The following is a 17,378-nucleotide window of genomic DNA, read 5'->3' as shown; positions in this document are numbered from 1 at the left end:
AATGACGCGTAATTCGTCGGCTGCCTTCTCGTAATGGGCCTCTAGTGTCCGCTGATGCAATAGATTGATTGATCGTCTGTTTTGTCTGATATGTCTTCATGACATAATCTGTACTTCTCTCTCCGCCACCTCTTTTTTTCTCTCTTTCTCTCTCTCTCTCCCTCTCTATCTATCTATGCATCTATCTATCTATCTATCTATCTATCTATCTATCTATCTATCTATCTATCTATCTATATCTATCCATCTACCTATCTATCTATCTATCTATTTATGTTTATCTATCTCAATTCCCCTCTCTCTCTCTCTATCTTCATCTATCTCGCGCTCTCTCTCTCTCTCCCTCTTTCTCTCTCTCTCTCTATCAGTCCCTCCTTCTCTTTGTGTTTTTCTCTCTCCCATGTCTATTTTGTCCTACGTTTCCCGTTTTATACTTTTGTCCTAAGCCGTCCAAATAAAAATCTCTACCTTTCTCCTCAATATTTATTCACCATTACCAGTGATTACAGACTAATATTGCTGTTGCTTCTCTCTTCTGCATTGCGTCTCTTCCGCGACCGTTTGCATGCACATGTGTTGTTGTACACAGATTGCTCAGTGCATTACAACCAAGACGAGAGGGTGAGGCCTATACTCCTATAGCCACGTTAAACTGTTTCGTTTCATAATTATGATATACCAAAGTCAATGGGGACGCGCCTAGCAACAACAATTTGGAGCTAGGGTTTGTCTTATAACAAAATATCCAACCACGACCACGAAGCACTGGCTTTATAGTCTCTTTTGTTACTGTGTTGTTGTTTTTTTGTGTGTATGCTGTACGTATGCATTCATGTATGTGTGTGTGTGTGTGTGTGTGTGTGTGTGTGTGTGTGTTATGGGAAAGAGAGAAAGGGACGGCAAACGATAAACAGACATTAACTGTTTGTTGTTGTTGTTGTTTTTCTTTATTCCGAATGCTCTTATCCAATGTTCGTATGAAATAAACATTGGCAGTCCACCAAATGCGATAAAGTGAGTTTAACGACACTGAAGTACGGATCAGCCCTGCCTGTATCTCCAGTAAACATTCCAACTGACTCTATTTTCCCTCCTCAGGTCCTAAAGGGCAACAACCACATCTGATTTGGAAAGTAGAGGTGCCTGTGTCTGCAAAGCCTTCGTCTACTTGAACGACTTTCGAGCATGTTTTTCTTTTTTCGAGGAAAGCAAAACCTCAGACTGCAGCAAGCGGAACGAACGAGTCACTTCACATACGTTCTGACGTCTTATGACCTGAAGCTATCGCTATTCAGAGAACCCTGACCTATAAAACGATACCATCCTTCTAAAATATCAAATTAAAGTATCAGGGGTTTGCTTACACCGCTAACATTTTGCCTTCTAGGACTAAAATCAATATGGTATAGCCCATATGCCTTATGAACATGATCTAATAGGATGATCTTATTATTTGATAATGTTGAAATGCATGGCCGCAAACTACTTAATATTCCATCCAGATTTTGTTCCACACCTAAAGGCAATAAACAAGTCAGATTTGGCCAGGATGCCATGCAGTGAGCATAGTGATACGCGAAATTTATCGCTAACCTCGATTATCCAAACACACATCTACCGAAGATATTAGCTTGGCAGTTAACTCAGCAACAACAATAGAAAGGCTAATGCACGGGAGGCGGTCTACCTACTGCATAGTTTATACTTATATATATGGGTGAGACACTATTGATGGATTTATCAGCTGGACTTTTTTTATATTCTTAAAGCAGGTATTGATAGTAATAACTTTGACGTTTTGATCAATTTTAGGTGATGTTCATATCCGGTTCTTTCGTATTTTCATATATCACCTGACTTACCTGCTTAGAGCTTATTATTAAATCATAACCAGAATAAAGCTGATTGACACGGATTTATTGAGTCCAAGGTAGTTCGATTGCAGAAACACTTTGTTGAAGTACTACAGATACTTTGCTATTACGGACCATCTGCTCGTGATAGTATTTTTTTTTTTAGTATTCCCTTTGTTTGAAGAATAATTGAGTGCGCAGTGCAGCTGGTAAATAGTGATCCATCTCTTGTTTAAAATTATTGTAAGCAGTTTATTGAAACGTACTTCATTGTCAATTTTCAGTTGACCTGCCATACATGATCTCCCAAACATGCGTTGGCGAGTAATGGTTAAGAACATTTCACTTTTCAAATTAACACGGAAAAAGGAATACGGGCGACGCAGTTCATAGTGCTTGGTATGGACGAGATAGTATTGCCTCTGTCAGTTCAGCTGTAGTAATAAACTTGAAAGAAATAAGATAAAAGGCCACGACAGCATGTAGCAGAGAGGACATCTTGACGTTGTCAGAGACCAGGGGTCCATTTCATGAAAGTCTTGTTAGAGACTTTTCGCTCATAAGACACACTTATGAGAGAATTCATGAAATAGATTTTACTATTCTTTCAAAGTGTCTCATAGCTACGTTGTGAGCGACTTTGGTCATTTTGAGATTTATGTAAACACTATCATGTAATTAATTCGGTGAGTTAGAGTCTATAGTGCGTCTGCCTTACGATCCAAAGGACCACGGTTCGATTTCCGGGTTTCATATATACCGTCCCGTCCAGTAAGAGACAAAACACTCTGCCCCTCGGATAGGACATAAAATAGGAGGTCCATAGTGTGTGAGAGAGTCACAGTTCATGCACTTAAAAGATCTCGCTTCATTCATTCATCGCAAAGAGAAAGGTGTTTAACCTGGTAAAGTGGTCCAGCCTCACCCAACTGGACCCCATGGAAGACCAGCTATTGCAACTGACTATGGGCTATCCAGTCATCTTTTCATATGGAAATGAAGCAAACAAACAAGCCAAAAAAAAAGCAACAATAACAACTTCATGAAACGGACCCCATAATACTCCTTTATGTCCATTCTGTATTTTGACACCTCGCTAAATAGAAAGAGAAAAGAAAGCACAAGAAGGAGTAAGAAAACGAGAGAACGAGAAAAAGTGAAAAAAAAAAGAGAAAGAAAAAGTGAGATCAACCAACTAGGCGAGGAGTACATAAGAGAAAGCACTACTTTTGATATCCGAAATTGATTTGCACCGAAAATTTAATTTTCACTGGGGTGTCATACCTGATGCAGCTTTTGACCTCGCCGGAAAAATTGTGTGACCACCGCCTGTTAATTGTCCATGGAAACCGCGTTCGACAAAGGACGCGGGAAATTTATCACTTACAAATTCGATCAATATGTCATGTCGGAGGGCGGACAGAGTGAAAATTTGATTTCCCGTTATTAATTTTCACTGGTTTGAGGAATAAAGCTGAATTTCTTTCTCCTAGCATTTAAACGAGCGTATTTGGTTTCTAGCCTCAATCATCACGCTGTATCAAGTATCCTTGCAAAATATTTACCTCCACTTATTCCACAACAACATTCGAATGTATGCGTAACAGGTTTGTCTGGATAATTCATAAAAAAATGTGAATAGATTTAACATCTCAGCAGGTAGTTTGCAATTCAGACAAATTCCTGTCAATTATGCAAGTTTGCTGCTGTATTCCAATGTGGTAATGAGAAATCTCGAGAAACATAATCTTCGGGAGAGATATTTTAAACGCAATACGCAAGGTTTGTGAAATGAAATTACAATAAACTTTACTGAGTTTTACACACGTCCTGAATGTTGCTTCCAGCTCTGCTTGTATGTTTAACGTCAGGCTGCTTTTGATAAAGCTCTTAACAGACCAATTAGATGCAGGTCTTACCATAATGACCTGAATCAAGAGGACACTTCATAAGGAAACGGCCTTCAACGACTTTTTTTCTCTCTCTCTCCCTGTCTTTCAATATTCAACATCAGTCGACAAACACCTCTGTGGATTTGAAAATCTCTATGATGATGTTTGCACTAAATTATCAGATAATTTCAAGGAAACATGAAAAAAAAACCGGATTCATATCGCCAGAGAAAAGCCATGTAGTCTCCCTTTATATAGCTTTAAATAACTGAGCGCGTAAGGCAGCAACAATCCAGACAGTGAGTCTTCGTTATGAGGTACTTTGACATAACAGGTATACAGGGCGTACCCTGGTCGATAATAATTTGATGACGAGGTTTTCGGATCGACCGTCAACTGTGTTTCGTTGTAATAGCACGAGCATCGCGCGGTGAAAGAGCGCGGTACTGATGTCATTCCCTAGCCAATATATTCGATAAAGATATCTATTAGAGCAATATTGTATGTATAAGCACTTCCACAGGATTTTATATATATATATATATATATAACCACGAAAAGCATTATTGTCCAAGTCACGAAATGGTTTCAGACGGTGATAAACACAAGACCAAGGGTTGTTTATGTTTATTTCGTAACACATTGTCACTTTTAGACATTCAGGAAGAATCGTTCAGTCCTTTATTGTTTATGATGGTATAGGTAAGTATTGTGCAAAGGCATCACCAATCTCAACAAAATGATCTGAAACTTATATGTTAACGTTACAGCATGTAAAAATCAAAGTCTGAACGCGCGTAGAAATCAACAACAACAACAACAACATAGAAGTCAGGAAAGACGGAAATACTGCTCATCTTTATCAAACGGCCGATGTACCTTCATTCGTTATCCCGTCTTTCAATGGGGAACCGAATAAAAAGCCAGTAAAACGCTTGAACACGAACATACGAGCGAAGGAAAATGAGGAATGAAAAGACGAGATCATATATATATATATATATATATATATATATATATATATATAGATATAGATATAGATATATATATATATATATAATACATTATATATATCATATATAACTTTATTCAAAAAGTTTCGCCTCTTTTCAAAGTATGATTTGAAATCGATAAATTCGCACTCAAATTTAGCTCCCTTCCATTCAGCGGGCAAAGCACATAAATTCTCTAATCATGTCATAATTGTCATTAAATGGTCGAAGAAATACATATAATCGGAATGTATGGGAGTCGAAGTCGAATGTGCGTGGTTTTGTTTGTTTGTTTGTTTGTTTTTTCTTGCCCAATAGCTTTCACTCGGCTTCATGCATCAAGTATTTTGTATTACTTGAAGTTGTAGACACTTCTATCTAAGCCCCTGTTGTAAAGCAAATAATTGCATAGGTTTATCACAGTTGGATTGGTACAATCGTGTGCACACCAAAAAATCGATGAATACACACATAATATGTGTGAGGAATATATTGTAGCTAGCTGAGTGTGTTTTCCAGCGAACGCACTAAAACCTGTGCATTGTTTTGCATAGCTTATGGGTATCGATCGGAGCTTTGCCCAATTCCATTCGGTTTACCTTCTAAGGGCTGCAAAAGCAACCGAACGCGCGCTCCTTGCCCTTCACGGGCGGCCAGGTAAAGCAATGACGTGAGAACTGCGCGTTGTCGATCTAAACTCTCAACTCAAACTCCTTCGACAGAAATAATTTCCAATCATTCTGTAATCAGAACTGTCCAATCCACTTAGATAGACGATGATGGCTGAAAATGTCAAGGTCCTATCTACAGTTATAACCTTCTGTTCAAGGTATAACCATCGTGATACATTGGATCAGCTGGCTTTGAAAACGTGGAAAAGAAAAATACAAAAATGGCCGCCACATGGTGATGTCCTTACTTTAGGGGATTGTTTTTAATCGCCGTCAATACGACTTGAAAGGCCAAACATTTTAGCGCGTAAAGCACTTCTGAGAACTTTCATTTGGAGCCCTTTCGTTACGACAATTACTAGTAGTTGTTTAGGTGGCAAAATTTCCAAAATATCCAGACTGCTAAATATTTTGCTTTTTGATTTTGAGATATTGGCAACGCTTTCTCTGTCCGATATAAGATAATACTGCAAAATTCAGAGGTGCCCATTTACTAATGAATATGATGATGATAATAACAATGCATAATAGGTATAAGTGTAGGCCTACTTCATTTTCTACGTCTTTCACGTAAGCTTCTGTGCCTTCTTTATGAAGGAGGTAAAAAGCCTGTTTTGTATTTACCCTATCCGCCCTAAAACAAATTGAAAAAGCTTACGACATCATTTATCAGTGTTATCAGGAGTTTTATCACGACTGCTTGTTCTCAAACTAAATCCTAAACTGTGACTTCAGCCAGAGGTCAGAGTTATGCAGCACACGTATAGTTTTTGTGAATCAAAAGACCGCGATTTCATCTCTTTCTCTTCAATTTTTTTTTTTTTTTTTTGGGGGGGGGGAATCAAATTACTGGCAGCTTTTTAGACGAATGTTTGACCATTTGTGGGATCACCGTGGAGAATTCTTTAGACATCAATGAAGTTTTGAAGAAAATAGGACAATCCGTTCAAAAGGTGTGGGTTTCCACAATTGTGAAGTTTTGCAGTTTTGGTTCTGATGTGGTCTACTATTTTATTCTATGTGTACTTTATTCACGTGCATGTTTGGATTTTCCTACCTTTAATAAAATTAAAAGCAGATTTGTGATAAGCATGTGTACAGAAGAGTTCTTTTCAAGTTCTTACAATAAGGTTTACGTATCGACATCAAGTTTCTTGAATGTTATTTGAATGAAAATATAGCAAATGGCCAATAACATATTCCAAAACCAGATACTTACTATTTCATCCGTAAGTATAAGGAAATGAAATCTAAAGTTATGAACAGTCCTCGTGAAACTAATATCGCTCTTTCGGAAAGACATCAGTTATGGTCCATGCGTTATTTATCTTGCATCTGATACCTGAGCTGTCTTTTGCCGTGGAGAAGGAACATGGCAATTTGTCTTTATCAGGATGATTGAATTACTTACATTGAAGGCAGCCACTCCAGGAGAAAGTAGAAGTAGGCGTTGATTAAAATTATCAAACACTCTCAGAAACGTCGCAGCACGCTTGCAAACACGTGCCGAGTACTTACATTTGCGGCTCGCACATCTGGCGTGTTGGTAAATAGATATATTGCGATAGATTTGTTGGTAGATAATTAACACTGGTAATTAAGAGTGCAGTAGTGGACGTAACAGCTGGTCTCACAGTACAGCGGATAGACATAGGTACTGACCGCAGGATGACAGGTATATTTGGGGACTGTTTGGGGACTCTTCATAAGTTTTTGAATTATTAATTGAGGTGGATGTCTACTGTATTTGTCACTGTAGGATGTTTGTTAAAAACAGGAAGATTGGGTAATTTATATCGCACTTACAAAATGTCATTAACTGGCACCGGGCTAGATAAGTGAGTGAACCAGTCTCAGCCTTTATATCAATTCCTTGGGTCCTTTCGCGAATGTTTATAGTCATCAAAACACAAGCACAACTTGAGAAATTTGCTCAAAACTAGATAAAACCAATTGAAAATATTTAACGTTACATAGCACAATATTAAAGATCATGGAGGCATTTATGATAACATATGAACAGATATTTCAGACCAAAAAAAAAAAAAAAGATTGTCGCTGACCAATGCCTTACGAAACGAAATACAAAAAAAGAGCATTTTGAATTGATAATAATTCAATAATAAGAAATATTACATTGGAATGCATACTTTGTCACACAAACACTATCTATTATATTTGCGAACGTACCATGAACAAGCTTTTGCCAGTTCGTGTTTGCTTCATGGTCTCATGGAAATGTGCATAATATTTGCCAACCTGCTAGAATACAATATCATGTATATTTCCCTCCCGAGATAATGGTGATGTGGACATTCTGAGAATTACTTTCCCTCCTTTTAAGTCAATATTTGAGATCATTCGTTGAAATAAAGCGTCTGGAATGCACCGATAAGAAAAGCTAACGAGAAAACTCAACGAGCTTCTGATATGTATAGAGAGTATATCGACGGGTCCATTAAAACTTATGGAACGAAAATGTTGCCGTCCCTATGGAGATGAATACGTCACAGAGATTGAACGCTCCAAACAGTGGAATGAGTTCAAACAGAATCTCACCATCCAAACTCACAGCAAACTCATATGGGAGCAATATGGTTTAATAGAAGAATAGTAGTAATAATTACGATAATGATAGCTAAAATAACTATAGTGATGTTATGCTATGATGAAAAATAATAACAGATATTGCAGATTATGTTCCTTATTCTTTAAATTACAGCAACGCACATTTACAACCATAATTCATCATCTTTATTCTTTATCATTCAAGTGCTTTCCTACACCCACACCAGCGATTGCACTGCACCCATAGCACTTGATCACTCCATTTTCCCATGAGTGCTGTCGTCGAATATTTTTATTTGCATTTTTACGAGGCCTTTTCCATTTCCAAAGTAACTATTGCTGACCACTCACGATTGTAGTCCTTGCGTTCAAATACCTTTCTCATTTACCGAAAAAAAAACAAACATTTGTATCTTTTGTATTACGTTTATTGCACAGTACTATTGCTTTTATTTTTCTACTTTTGTCTAGTATTTTGTTGGAATTGTGATCATTGCATTTGTCTTTGTTTGCCTTTCTATTAATCAGTTTGAACATGTTGAATTTGAATTTTCTTAAACGCAGAAATAAACCAAACCATACCAAACCAAATTAAAAATAGTTATAACCATTTGTCCCTTACGGCCGTGCCATGATCAATAAATTGTCAGATTCCCATTTGCACACCTGCAGCAACAGAGTCATACTGGGTAAAATATTCCTTCCAAGATTTGAACCTTGTACCCCCTGTTTTAACAGTCCAGAACCTTGGCAACCGCACCACAGCAGTTTAGTTTTCAATGATCTTGTGTTCTTGAATTCCTGAGTTTCGAGGTTCGAGTCCCGCGCGGTGCATTGGTCCTCGGTCGAGTTGTTGCATTCTCTGTGTTACTCGAAGTGGCGAGGTGGCTCAGTTGGTAGCGTATCTGACTTGAAATCAAATGGTTCGGGTTCGGGTGCGGGTTCGAATCCAAGTGTTTCTCACTGACAAATTTTGTGTGTTATTACATGTCATTCCCTCTGATAGAGGCGAAACACTGTCCATCTAATAGGACATTCAGTGAAGGTCCTGTGTGTGAGAGAGTCACAACCCATGCACGTAAAAGATCCCGTTTCATTCATTTATCGCAAAGAGCAGAGTGCATAACCCGGTGAAGTGCTCCCCCCCCCCCCCCGTACATAAAACTGGACTCCATGAAGATAAGCTAGTGCAGCTGAATATGGACTATCCATCCATTTGTACAATTGTAGAATAAAACAAACGAAACTCAAAATCCAAGGTTTCGAATGCTTGGAAAATTATGACGGGCCTATAGTGCCATGATCCATTGGCATATCTGTGATGACACTGATGAGGCAAATCCTTACCCCATTTTTCCAACTCCCCTCCCAATATTTGATAGATATCTCTGTACCATCACTATCTCATTTCAGCAAGAGCAAGACACTTATCTGTGGAGTTTAGTTGCTTATAATTCTTAAGTTTTCAATACATGATGCAGACCACTTATGGTCAATATTTCTCTCCTAGTTCTTTTGAAGTTTTTTTTTTGTCTGTCGTTAAGGAAGGCCAGGATCCGCGAATGCAGGAGATACTCTTCCTTAGTAGCTGCATGAGAGTGAAGATAGTTTCAGTTGACAACAGGGATTGCAAGTAAGATTCTTTCAACACGACATTGTGTGTGTTGTAAATGGTACTATCTGAGGACTCCTGTCTTTGCCCGAGACTGACGTACGTCGGATGAGGGTGTGACGACTCCACTTTCAGCGCTTCAGTAAAACCACTTGTAAAAAAGCTGTTGTGCATATACGGCAAAAATCACTATGCGTCACAAAAGAATTCGGCGTCGCAAGTACCACTGCATCGAACCAAATGATCTTATTCCGTCATTCCGTCGCTTATCTGATCTATACGCCCGAAGTCTCTCCTTCTTAAGTGATTTATGCTCTCCCATGCATGAGTATTCGTACCAGTTCGTAGATATCATGCACGGGCCAACGTCATGACAGTATGGTAACTCTTGCGAGCGTGCTTTGCCGAACATTTCATCACTAATTCCGTTGGTGGCAACTGAATCGCGACAATGACACCCCAAAATCGAGTTAATGAATATTCATAAACCCCGCAAATCGGCAGCAGCCACGCTGCACACCCACTAAGATCACATGCAGTTTTTGATTTACTATTGGCATATGAAAAATTCGACTTTCTTTGCAAGGAACGAAGGAATTAATGATCAACTAAATAAGTTTCCAGATAGAAACTTTATGTGTGCGAAAGACAGAACTGAGAGAAAGTTCCGTATTACTAACCCGAGTGCGTGTGCGTTTGCATGTGTGTGTGTGTGTGTGTGTGGGTGTGTATGTGTGTGTGTGTGAGGGTGTGTGAATATGTTTGTTTGTGTGTGTGTGTGTCTGTCTGTCTGTTTGTGTGTGCTTGCAGTAACGATCAACACTATGCACGTCGGGACATTCTTGTGCATGAGACATTCCCTGAGGAGACTGGCTTACCCCATTTGAAGCAACACGAGTGGCAGGGAAGCATTAACTCGTTACCTTGGAAATAGTATGCTAATTTCCAATAATTGATAAAACACATAATGAAGACAGTTCCTACTACTAGCACAAGTGAATTTTTTTCGCCTCAATATGAAACATTAAGTTAATCTAAAAGTTGATCTGAGAGTTATATCGCAAACACGCGAAAACTGATGATGGACGTAGTGTTTTAATCAAATCTAATCAGTGCGGACATATTACAGTAACATCCTGCCAGACAGACTGGCATCTGTCGCTGTGTTTAATATAAAAAAAAAAGAAAGAAAGAAAGTTAGAACACGGGAGAAATTTGAACCCCAGCAACCCATCAACTCGGCCTGTAACCAATCGGCCCGTTGATGGAGTGAAGATATCGACCAATCTCACGTTGCTTTGGGCTTCAAAGAAATGATGATAACCAGGGTTTATGCCACCTCGAAAGATCTACTGGACATTTCTGTCGTCGCTACTGATATAAAGGCCAAACCTTCTTTTTTCTGACGTGGAGCACACGGAGGGAGAGAGAAAAAGGGGAATGGAGGTAGAGAGGGAGTATTAAAACGAGCAGAGAGGAAAGTATGCACGAAATGCTAGCACTGTATGTTTAAATACACACGTATACATCTGCGTAAAACACTTATGAGAGGTTGATGGCTCGCAACTGAAGATGTACTTCAGTCGTAATTCAGGTTTCGACACTTGTCTTAAAGTGCTGAATACTTTAACTTCAACAAGTATCGAAAAGAAAGTGTCCCGTTATTACGTATATCTTTACACTCTGTCCTTCTCCCCCTCCCCCTAAATACCCTCTCTCCCTCTCTCTCTCTCTCTCTTTCCCTTTTCTCTTCCTCACATTCCCTTTGACATGAGCCATGTTCTTCCGAGCACGTCTCGAGACCGAAACAAACTCGAAAGTCGTGACTAGATGGGTCCATTGCTGCTCGGTGTCGCTCGGTATCGCTGTCGGCCACTTACGACTGTGCAGGGCATGCTCATGCAAAGTTAAGAAGAATGGAATGAAAAATTCAGCAAAGGCTAATAAAGCCGGAATGAAATAGCGAAAATTTGCAGACCAAACAGATAACGCCTGACTTGCTGCATTGTAAGGAGATAGGGTGCCGCCGTGCGGTAGAGTTTGAGTGGAAACCTGATAGTGTAGTAAATTTAGAGGCGCCGACAATGCAATCTGAAGAAACTTGCCCCATGCGCCTCTTTGGGCTATATAATGATAAGGGAAAACATATCGCGGCGGAGCAAAGGAAAGCGCACAGAAAGAAAAGATTTCAACATGTACCACCAGGGAAGTGGAAACCTTTCCATCTCCCTGGTACCGTAAACGGTCCCTATTTTAAGGGAACTGTCGTGGTTCAGTGGTTAAGTCCACAGACTGTCTATCATGATGTTCCAGGTTCGAATCCCCTTGCTGCAAAGGTAAGGAACTTTATCCTTCCTGGGGTCAGCTTCATGAAAGTCTTATGATTCAGATTCAGATCCAAATTGGTTTCTTTTGTCAATCATCAAAAATTCCGAAGACTAACAGTGTGAGCTTACAGAAAAATTGACATAGAAATATTAAATTATGAGAAATTTTTCGCTCATGGGACACACTTATTGTGAGAGATTTCATGAAATCTGTTAAACTTCTCTCATAGCTACATATACATGATTACTTATGAGCCATTCTGGCCACTATGAGATTTATGTAAAGACTTTTATGTGATGACTTTATGAAACGGACCATTCATCTTGTCCTTTGAAGTGGACTTATAATCTTTGCCTCTGGTTGGTTGTTTACTAATAAGCATCCATTGGTTCCTTAGGGGTCACGAAAAATAAATTCAAATAAACAGTCATGTAGGTATTGATCCATTCACGAACACCTTCCTGACTAGGCACGGAGCGGCAATTTTAGTGTACAGTTAAAGTTTCCTTCACTTTCACTCTTCCCTTCATGTTTTTTTAAAACCCGAAATCATGTGCTCGAAAAGACCATGGTAGCCTCAGATGGTAGCCTGGACTGACACTCCATAGACACCTGAATTCGATTGCAGCCCGGTGCTTACATTTTCGGACAAATTATGTCATGAACCGTGTCTGGCTTGGCACAGGTGAAAAGATGTTTCTTAGCAACGCTGTGGCAGCAATGGCGGAAAGGCGATCGGGAAGGTCAGTCAATAAAACCACAATGTTATTGTTTGCATAGACATGGACTAAACAAATCAATACCAATGACGTATATTTGAGGGCAAGTTAAGACTCTCCGCTGCCAAGGTTCTATGTTACGCCATGATTATACAACGTGGACGATCACTTCAAGCGATTCTATGTTGTTTCTCTTTTATTCTAGAGAGGTCACCACGAAAAGGTCGCCCGTCACGTAGAACAAACCACGAATTCAAAGGGCAACTCCCGGGCTTTGTTTTCCCTTGCTCAATGACCAGAGCCCCATTTCATAAAAGATGTTAGGATAGCAACTCTTGCTGGAATGGCAACTTCAAATAACAACAGTGAATCAGGAAGCTGGATTCTTGTTACCATGACAACTGTCATCCCAGCAAGAGTTGCTATCATAGGCCTATCAACTTTTTATGAAATGGGGCCCAGAACTGCTATTCGTTTGTGGTGATAAACATGAAACCTGACGAACATAATTATGTTTGTCTTTTGATTCACCCATATGGTCAAAAAAAATAGGAACAAACATTAAATCTGTATCAACAGATAGGATCCCCAGGGTTTCGCGCAGAAACTGATCTAAGAATCGTCCTCTCTCATCAAGAAAAAGGGGGCAAAACACCGACCACAACTTGGAAAGCCATCACAGTTCCATGTAAAAGACACAGATATGAGATTAAAAAATGGACGACCATAAGGGCAACAATGACTTTGCTCTCGGCTTCGTAGGGTATTTCAAGAGTGCGTGATTGAATAACGAGAATTGCTTGAGTGGAGTTCCCTCCAGCGAAGTCTAACATGCCATTATTGATTTCGAAGCACTCTTTGGAGGAATTCCTCTCGTTAAAACTTGGGCTGGATTTAGCTGCGATGTCTGGGTGTATAAACCGCCCTAATGTTGGCCGAATCGGACGGCGGGCCTCAATTTCCTTGCCGCACCAAAGGTCGAGTCAATTTCCGTCCATATTCATCCGTTTATCCAGATCGCCCGAGGGAGATAGAGATAAGTTCGTAAAGAAGAGCAATGACCCTACACTTGTTTCACAGCCACGAAAGGTCAAATCTTGACGTTCCGTGCACAGAGGCAGTGACAAGCTTCCTGGCTACAAGCTGGACGCGCAATAACTCAAATCTCTCTGTTTCTTTTTCCTCTCTTTGTTTCTCTTCTATCTCTTTCTCTCCATCATTATGTCTTCTTCTTCCTTCTTTACTTTTTACTGTTTTGTCTTTGTTCCATTCTGCTCTACGCTGTTTTGTAGCTATCTAGAAGACCTCAGACGGTTGACTTCGAAAGTCTTGTGCCAGTGGAGACCATTTGCCCGAAGAAGGGCGGGGTGCTCTGGAGAATCCCCAGAACATGTCAGTGTGCAAACAGACAGACTGACGGCTGAACAAGAACTGATGCCTGTTCTCAAAAACACTACAACTAATCTAAAATGGATGGAGAGTACATTAGATGCATCGCAGCGAATCACACAGCCGTCTTGGGACAACGAGAAAAGGTCATTCGTCTAGTTTCGTTCGTTTCTACCCAAGCGCCCCTTTCTCATCCCTTTCCCCCTTTCCAGAAACCTTATATTTTTTTTTAGAGCACTTGTCACTTACAAAATCGCATGACATTAACTGATGCTCTCCTGCATTTCTCGTACGTTCTTCCATCATATCTTCCCCGGTCATCATCCAACCATTTCCCTGAGTTCCCTCTCCAGTAACAACTGTGGAGTCAGGTAATCCCTATGATCTTATCTCTCACGATCAGGCGCATCAACAACCAGAAAAAAAAAAACTATTGTCGTGGGTTAACTCGTTTATTGCTGCGAATAGGTACCGAAGCATCCCCATGTCCGCATCTCTATCCTTGCATTTAAAAAACGTTCATCCGGTAAGGGCAACAAGCTCACACAGTCTGTCCTATATACAGACATGTTCCCATTTCGATGTCCAAAGAGACCAGCTGAGTCATACAGTGATGCATGTTATCATGTGGGAGAAACCCATGCACGGTAAGGATCCCACTTCACGCCTCGCCAAAAAGAGGGTGCAGAGCCGGTGCAGAGCCGGTGCAGTGGTCCGTCAAATATACACACGCGCGCGCCCACAAACTTGCGCGCCAACCAAACACTCAGTTACTCAGGAACAAAATAAAGATAACAATCCCTAGCGGATACCCAAGTTCACAAGTTACCGTCAGCGAAGGTGTATAGACCTTACAACCTAGGCACTTCATGCAGTAGGAAAACAAGGCAAACTCACCTAGTGCTACCTCCTCATGGTCTTCAACGGGCTGCAGGTCGTAGTTTCCCCACCCGTCGCTGCCGATCCAGATGAAGCGGCGCTGGGCTCCCGCCGCGTCGGCCGCGGCGAATATCTTCTTGGCGACTTCGAGCTGTACGAAGAGGATGACGACGGTCGAGTGGGTCGTGGCGCTCTGGGTCTCCAACAGGTCTTGGATGATCTGCAGAACAAAATCGATAGAGAGAGATAGATAGATAGATCCGATAGATAGATAGATAGATAGACAGATAGATAGAGAAATAGGTAGGTGGGTAGGTAGGTAGATAGATAGATAGATAGATAGATAGATAGAGAGTTAGATAGATCGATAGATAGATAGATAGATAGATACATAGATAGATAGAGAGAGAGAGAGTTAGATAGATAGAGAGTTAGATAGATAGATAGAGATTTAGATAGATAGATACATATAAAGTGAGATATATGTTAAAACGGACATGAATTTGAACTTTGAACTTCGAACTTTGACAGAGATCGAGAGTAGGGAAAGGAAGGTGTACAGATGTGACATGAATCGAGATTCATCGATTGCACGTTTATTCCCCAAGATCGAATTACCATCTCAAGTGAGTACCTATTGTGCATTAAGATAAAACCTGAAACAAGAGTCAATGGAGCATGAGTTGAAAGTATTCACTTGTATACATCTTCATAACTGATTGAAAAATATAGGAGAAATAATCACATGTCACAAATATAAATGAAATGTTTGTTTCATTGTTTATTTCATAGCACACAAAAAAAAATAAAAGGGAAATTAAGTAAACTCATGGGTAGATATCATTTAGGTCCATTACTTTCGACATAGTATTGTCAAACATTAATTTAGCTGCGAAAAAAAAATAACTAAAATTGGAGCTTGAACGCGCTCATAAACTACTTTCATCAGCTTGACTTACAATGGTCACGTCACACAATACAGCTGAAGAAAACCGAATAACGAAAACAAGGTCATCAACACCCCTGTCCTCCGATATATCGTAGTCTTCCATAATATCGTTAAAAGGAAACAAAAGGATCACACACCTCGTCATAGGTCTCAGTCGATGCTGGTATCGTTCTAGCTACCGCCAGGCATATATCGTGCTCGGCAGCTCGCGATCGGAACTCGGTCTGTGCACTCTTGCCGTACGTATCGTCTGAGTTGATGAAAGACACGTACTTCCACTTGTACTTGAGTAGCAAATCAACCATCGCATTCACCTGGATCAAGGAAAACAAAGAATGACCAAAATATGGAAATTCGACCAGGATGTATAAATTGCGCCAACTGTCCTATCTCGTTTGACGACGTGACGTTATGGAAAACACGATACCGATCTGTTTCACGCCACGAGTTGGTTTTTCTTCGCTGTATATATATAACGTCATATGTTGTCTACTCGTGTATTCCATTTGACTTTTTTCTTTCTTTTGTTTACTCTCCGTATGTTTATCTTAAGCTAGAGCGTAATTACATTGAAATGAATGGAGTGGAATCGATGTTGCGCTTATGTCGTTCTAGACGTTGGATTTTTTGACAATATGAGACGTGTTGTCAAGGCACTATAAGCCGTAGAATAATTAACTGTATAATGAAGAACAAGGTACATCTTCCATTTAAAAGTCGTTGGTAAGTAACACGTGCATAAAACTAGGGCATGAATATCTATTTCAATTTAATTCAAATTCAGCTGCAAAACGTAATAAATAAACTGCATGAAGCAAATAGAGTCCAAATTGACGAAAATGCACATGTTGAACCAGGAGCAGAACGTGGTAAGCGATGAAGATGGATGTGTGAGTTGGAAGTTCCTTACTCAACGTGGTGAAAAGTTTCAAAAACTTTTCTTCTTTAATGAGTCTCCCAAAGCTTTTTTTTTTTCCATGAAAGTCGCCAAGATTTGTTTTTTCCTTTCCCGAAAGTCTAAGCTCACTGTTTAAGTTTAAACAGTGCACAAATCTTATCTTAATACTGAATTTGGGTCCCAGTACAACTTGTTCATTATGCCCGCTCAAATAATATTCACAAAATAAATAGTATCTAAAAAGAATTTTGCCGCTAAACCTGCATGTGAGAAGTTAGAGTTTCGAATAGCAGTGAGAATATTCTAACAATGGAAGCTGCCAAGATTGCTGCCACACAAGACGCTGAAAGGAAAATATAGAAATTTCATAGCGGATAGATTTGTGTGTTGATTCCTTTTACACGAATCTCTTTGTAACAGTTTTGTGAATATATCTGAAATGAAACGAAATGAAAAGAAATATTTTTACCATACAGGTAACATAATAAACATTGTCAATTTAGTCAGAACTGTCAATAGTTAAAGAATGCTGTTGGTTTAAAAAAAAAAAAAGAACCGGCAATAGCATGCAGGCTAGTCGAGGCCAGTCATTTCAACAATACATGTTATATAACGTATTTTGCAAGAC

The 17,378-nt window shown here is 39.7% G+C and overlaps 1 protein-coding gene across 1 annotated transcript in view; it reads right to left on the bottom strand.

The window, feature by feature from the left end:
- The window catches only part of LOC140242452 (metabotropic glutamate receptor 3-like), a 47,189-nt gene that overhangs the window by 22,909 nt on the left and 6,902 nt on the right, over positions 1-17,378 (bottom strand). Inside the window, 2 exon segments of the mRNA XM_072322187.1 lie at positions 14,922-15,123; positions 15,990-16,166. Of these exon segments, the coding sequence (XP_072178288.1) occupies positions 14,922-15,123; positions 15,990-16,166 (379 nt within the window).

The sequence above is a fragment of the Diadema setosum genome, chromosome 19 (assembly GCF_964275005.1).
Source record: "Diadema setosum chromosome 19, eeDiaSeto1, whole genome shotgun sequence".
NCBI lineage: Eukaryota > Metazoa > Echinodermata > Echinoidea > Diadematoida > Diadematidae > Diadema > Diadema setosum.
The sequence above is the reverse complement of the archived record's forward strand: the minus strand, read 5'-3'. Positions and strand labels throughout refer to the sequence as shown.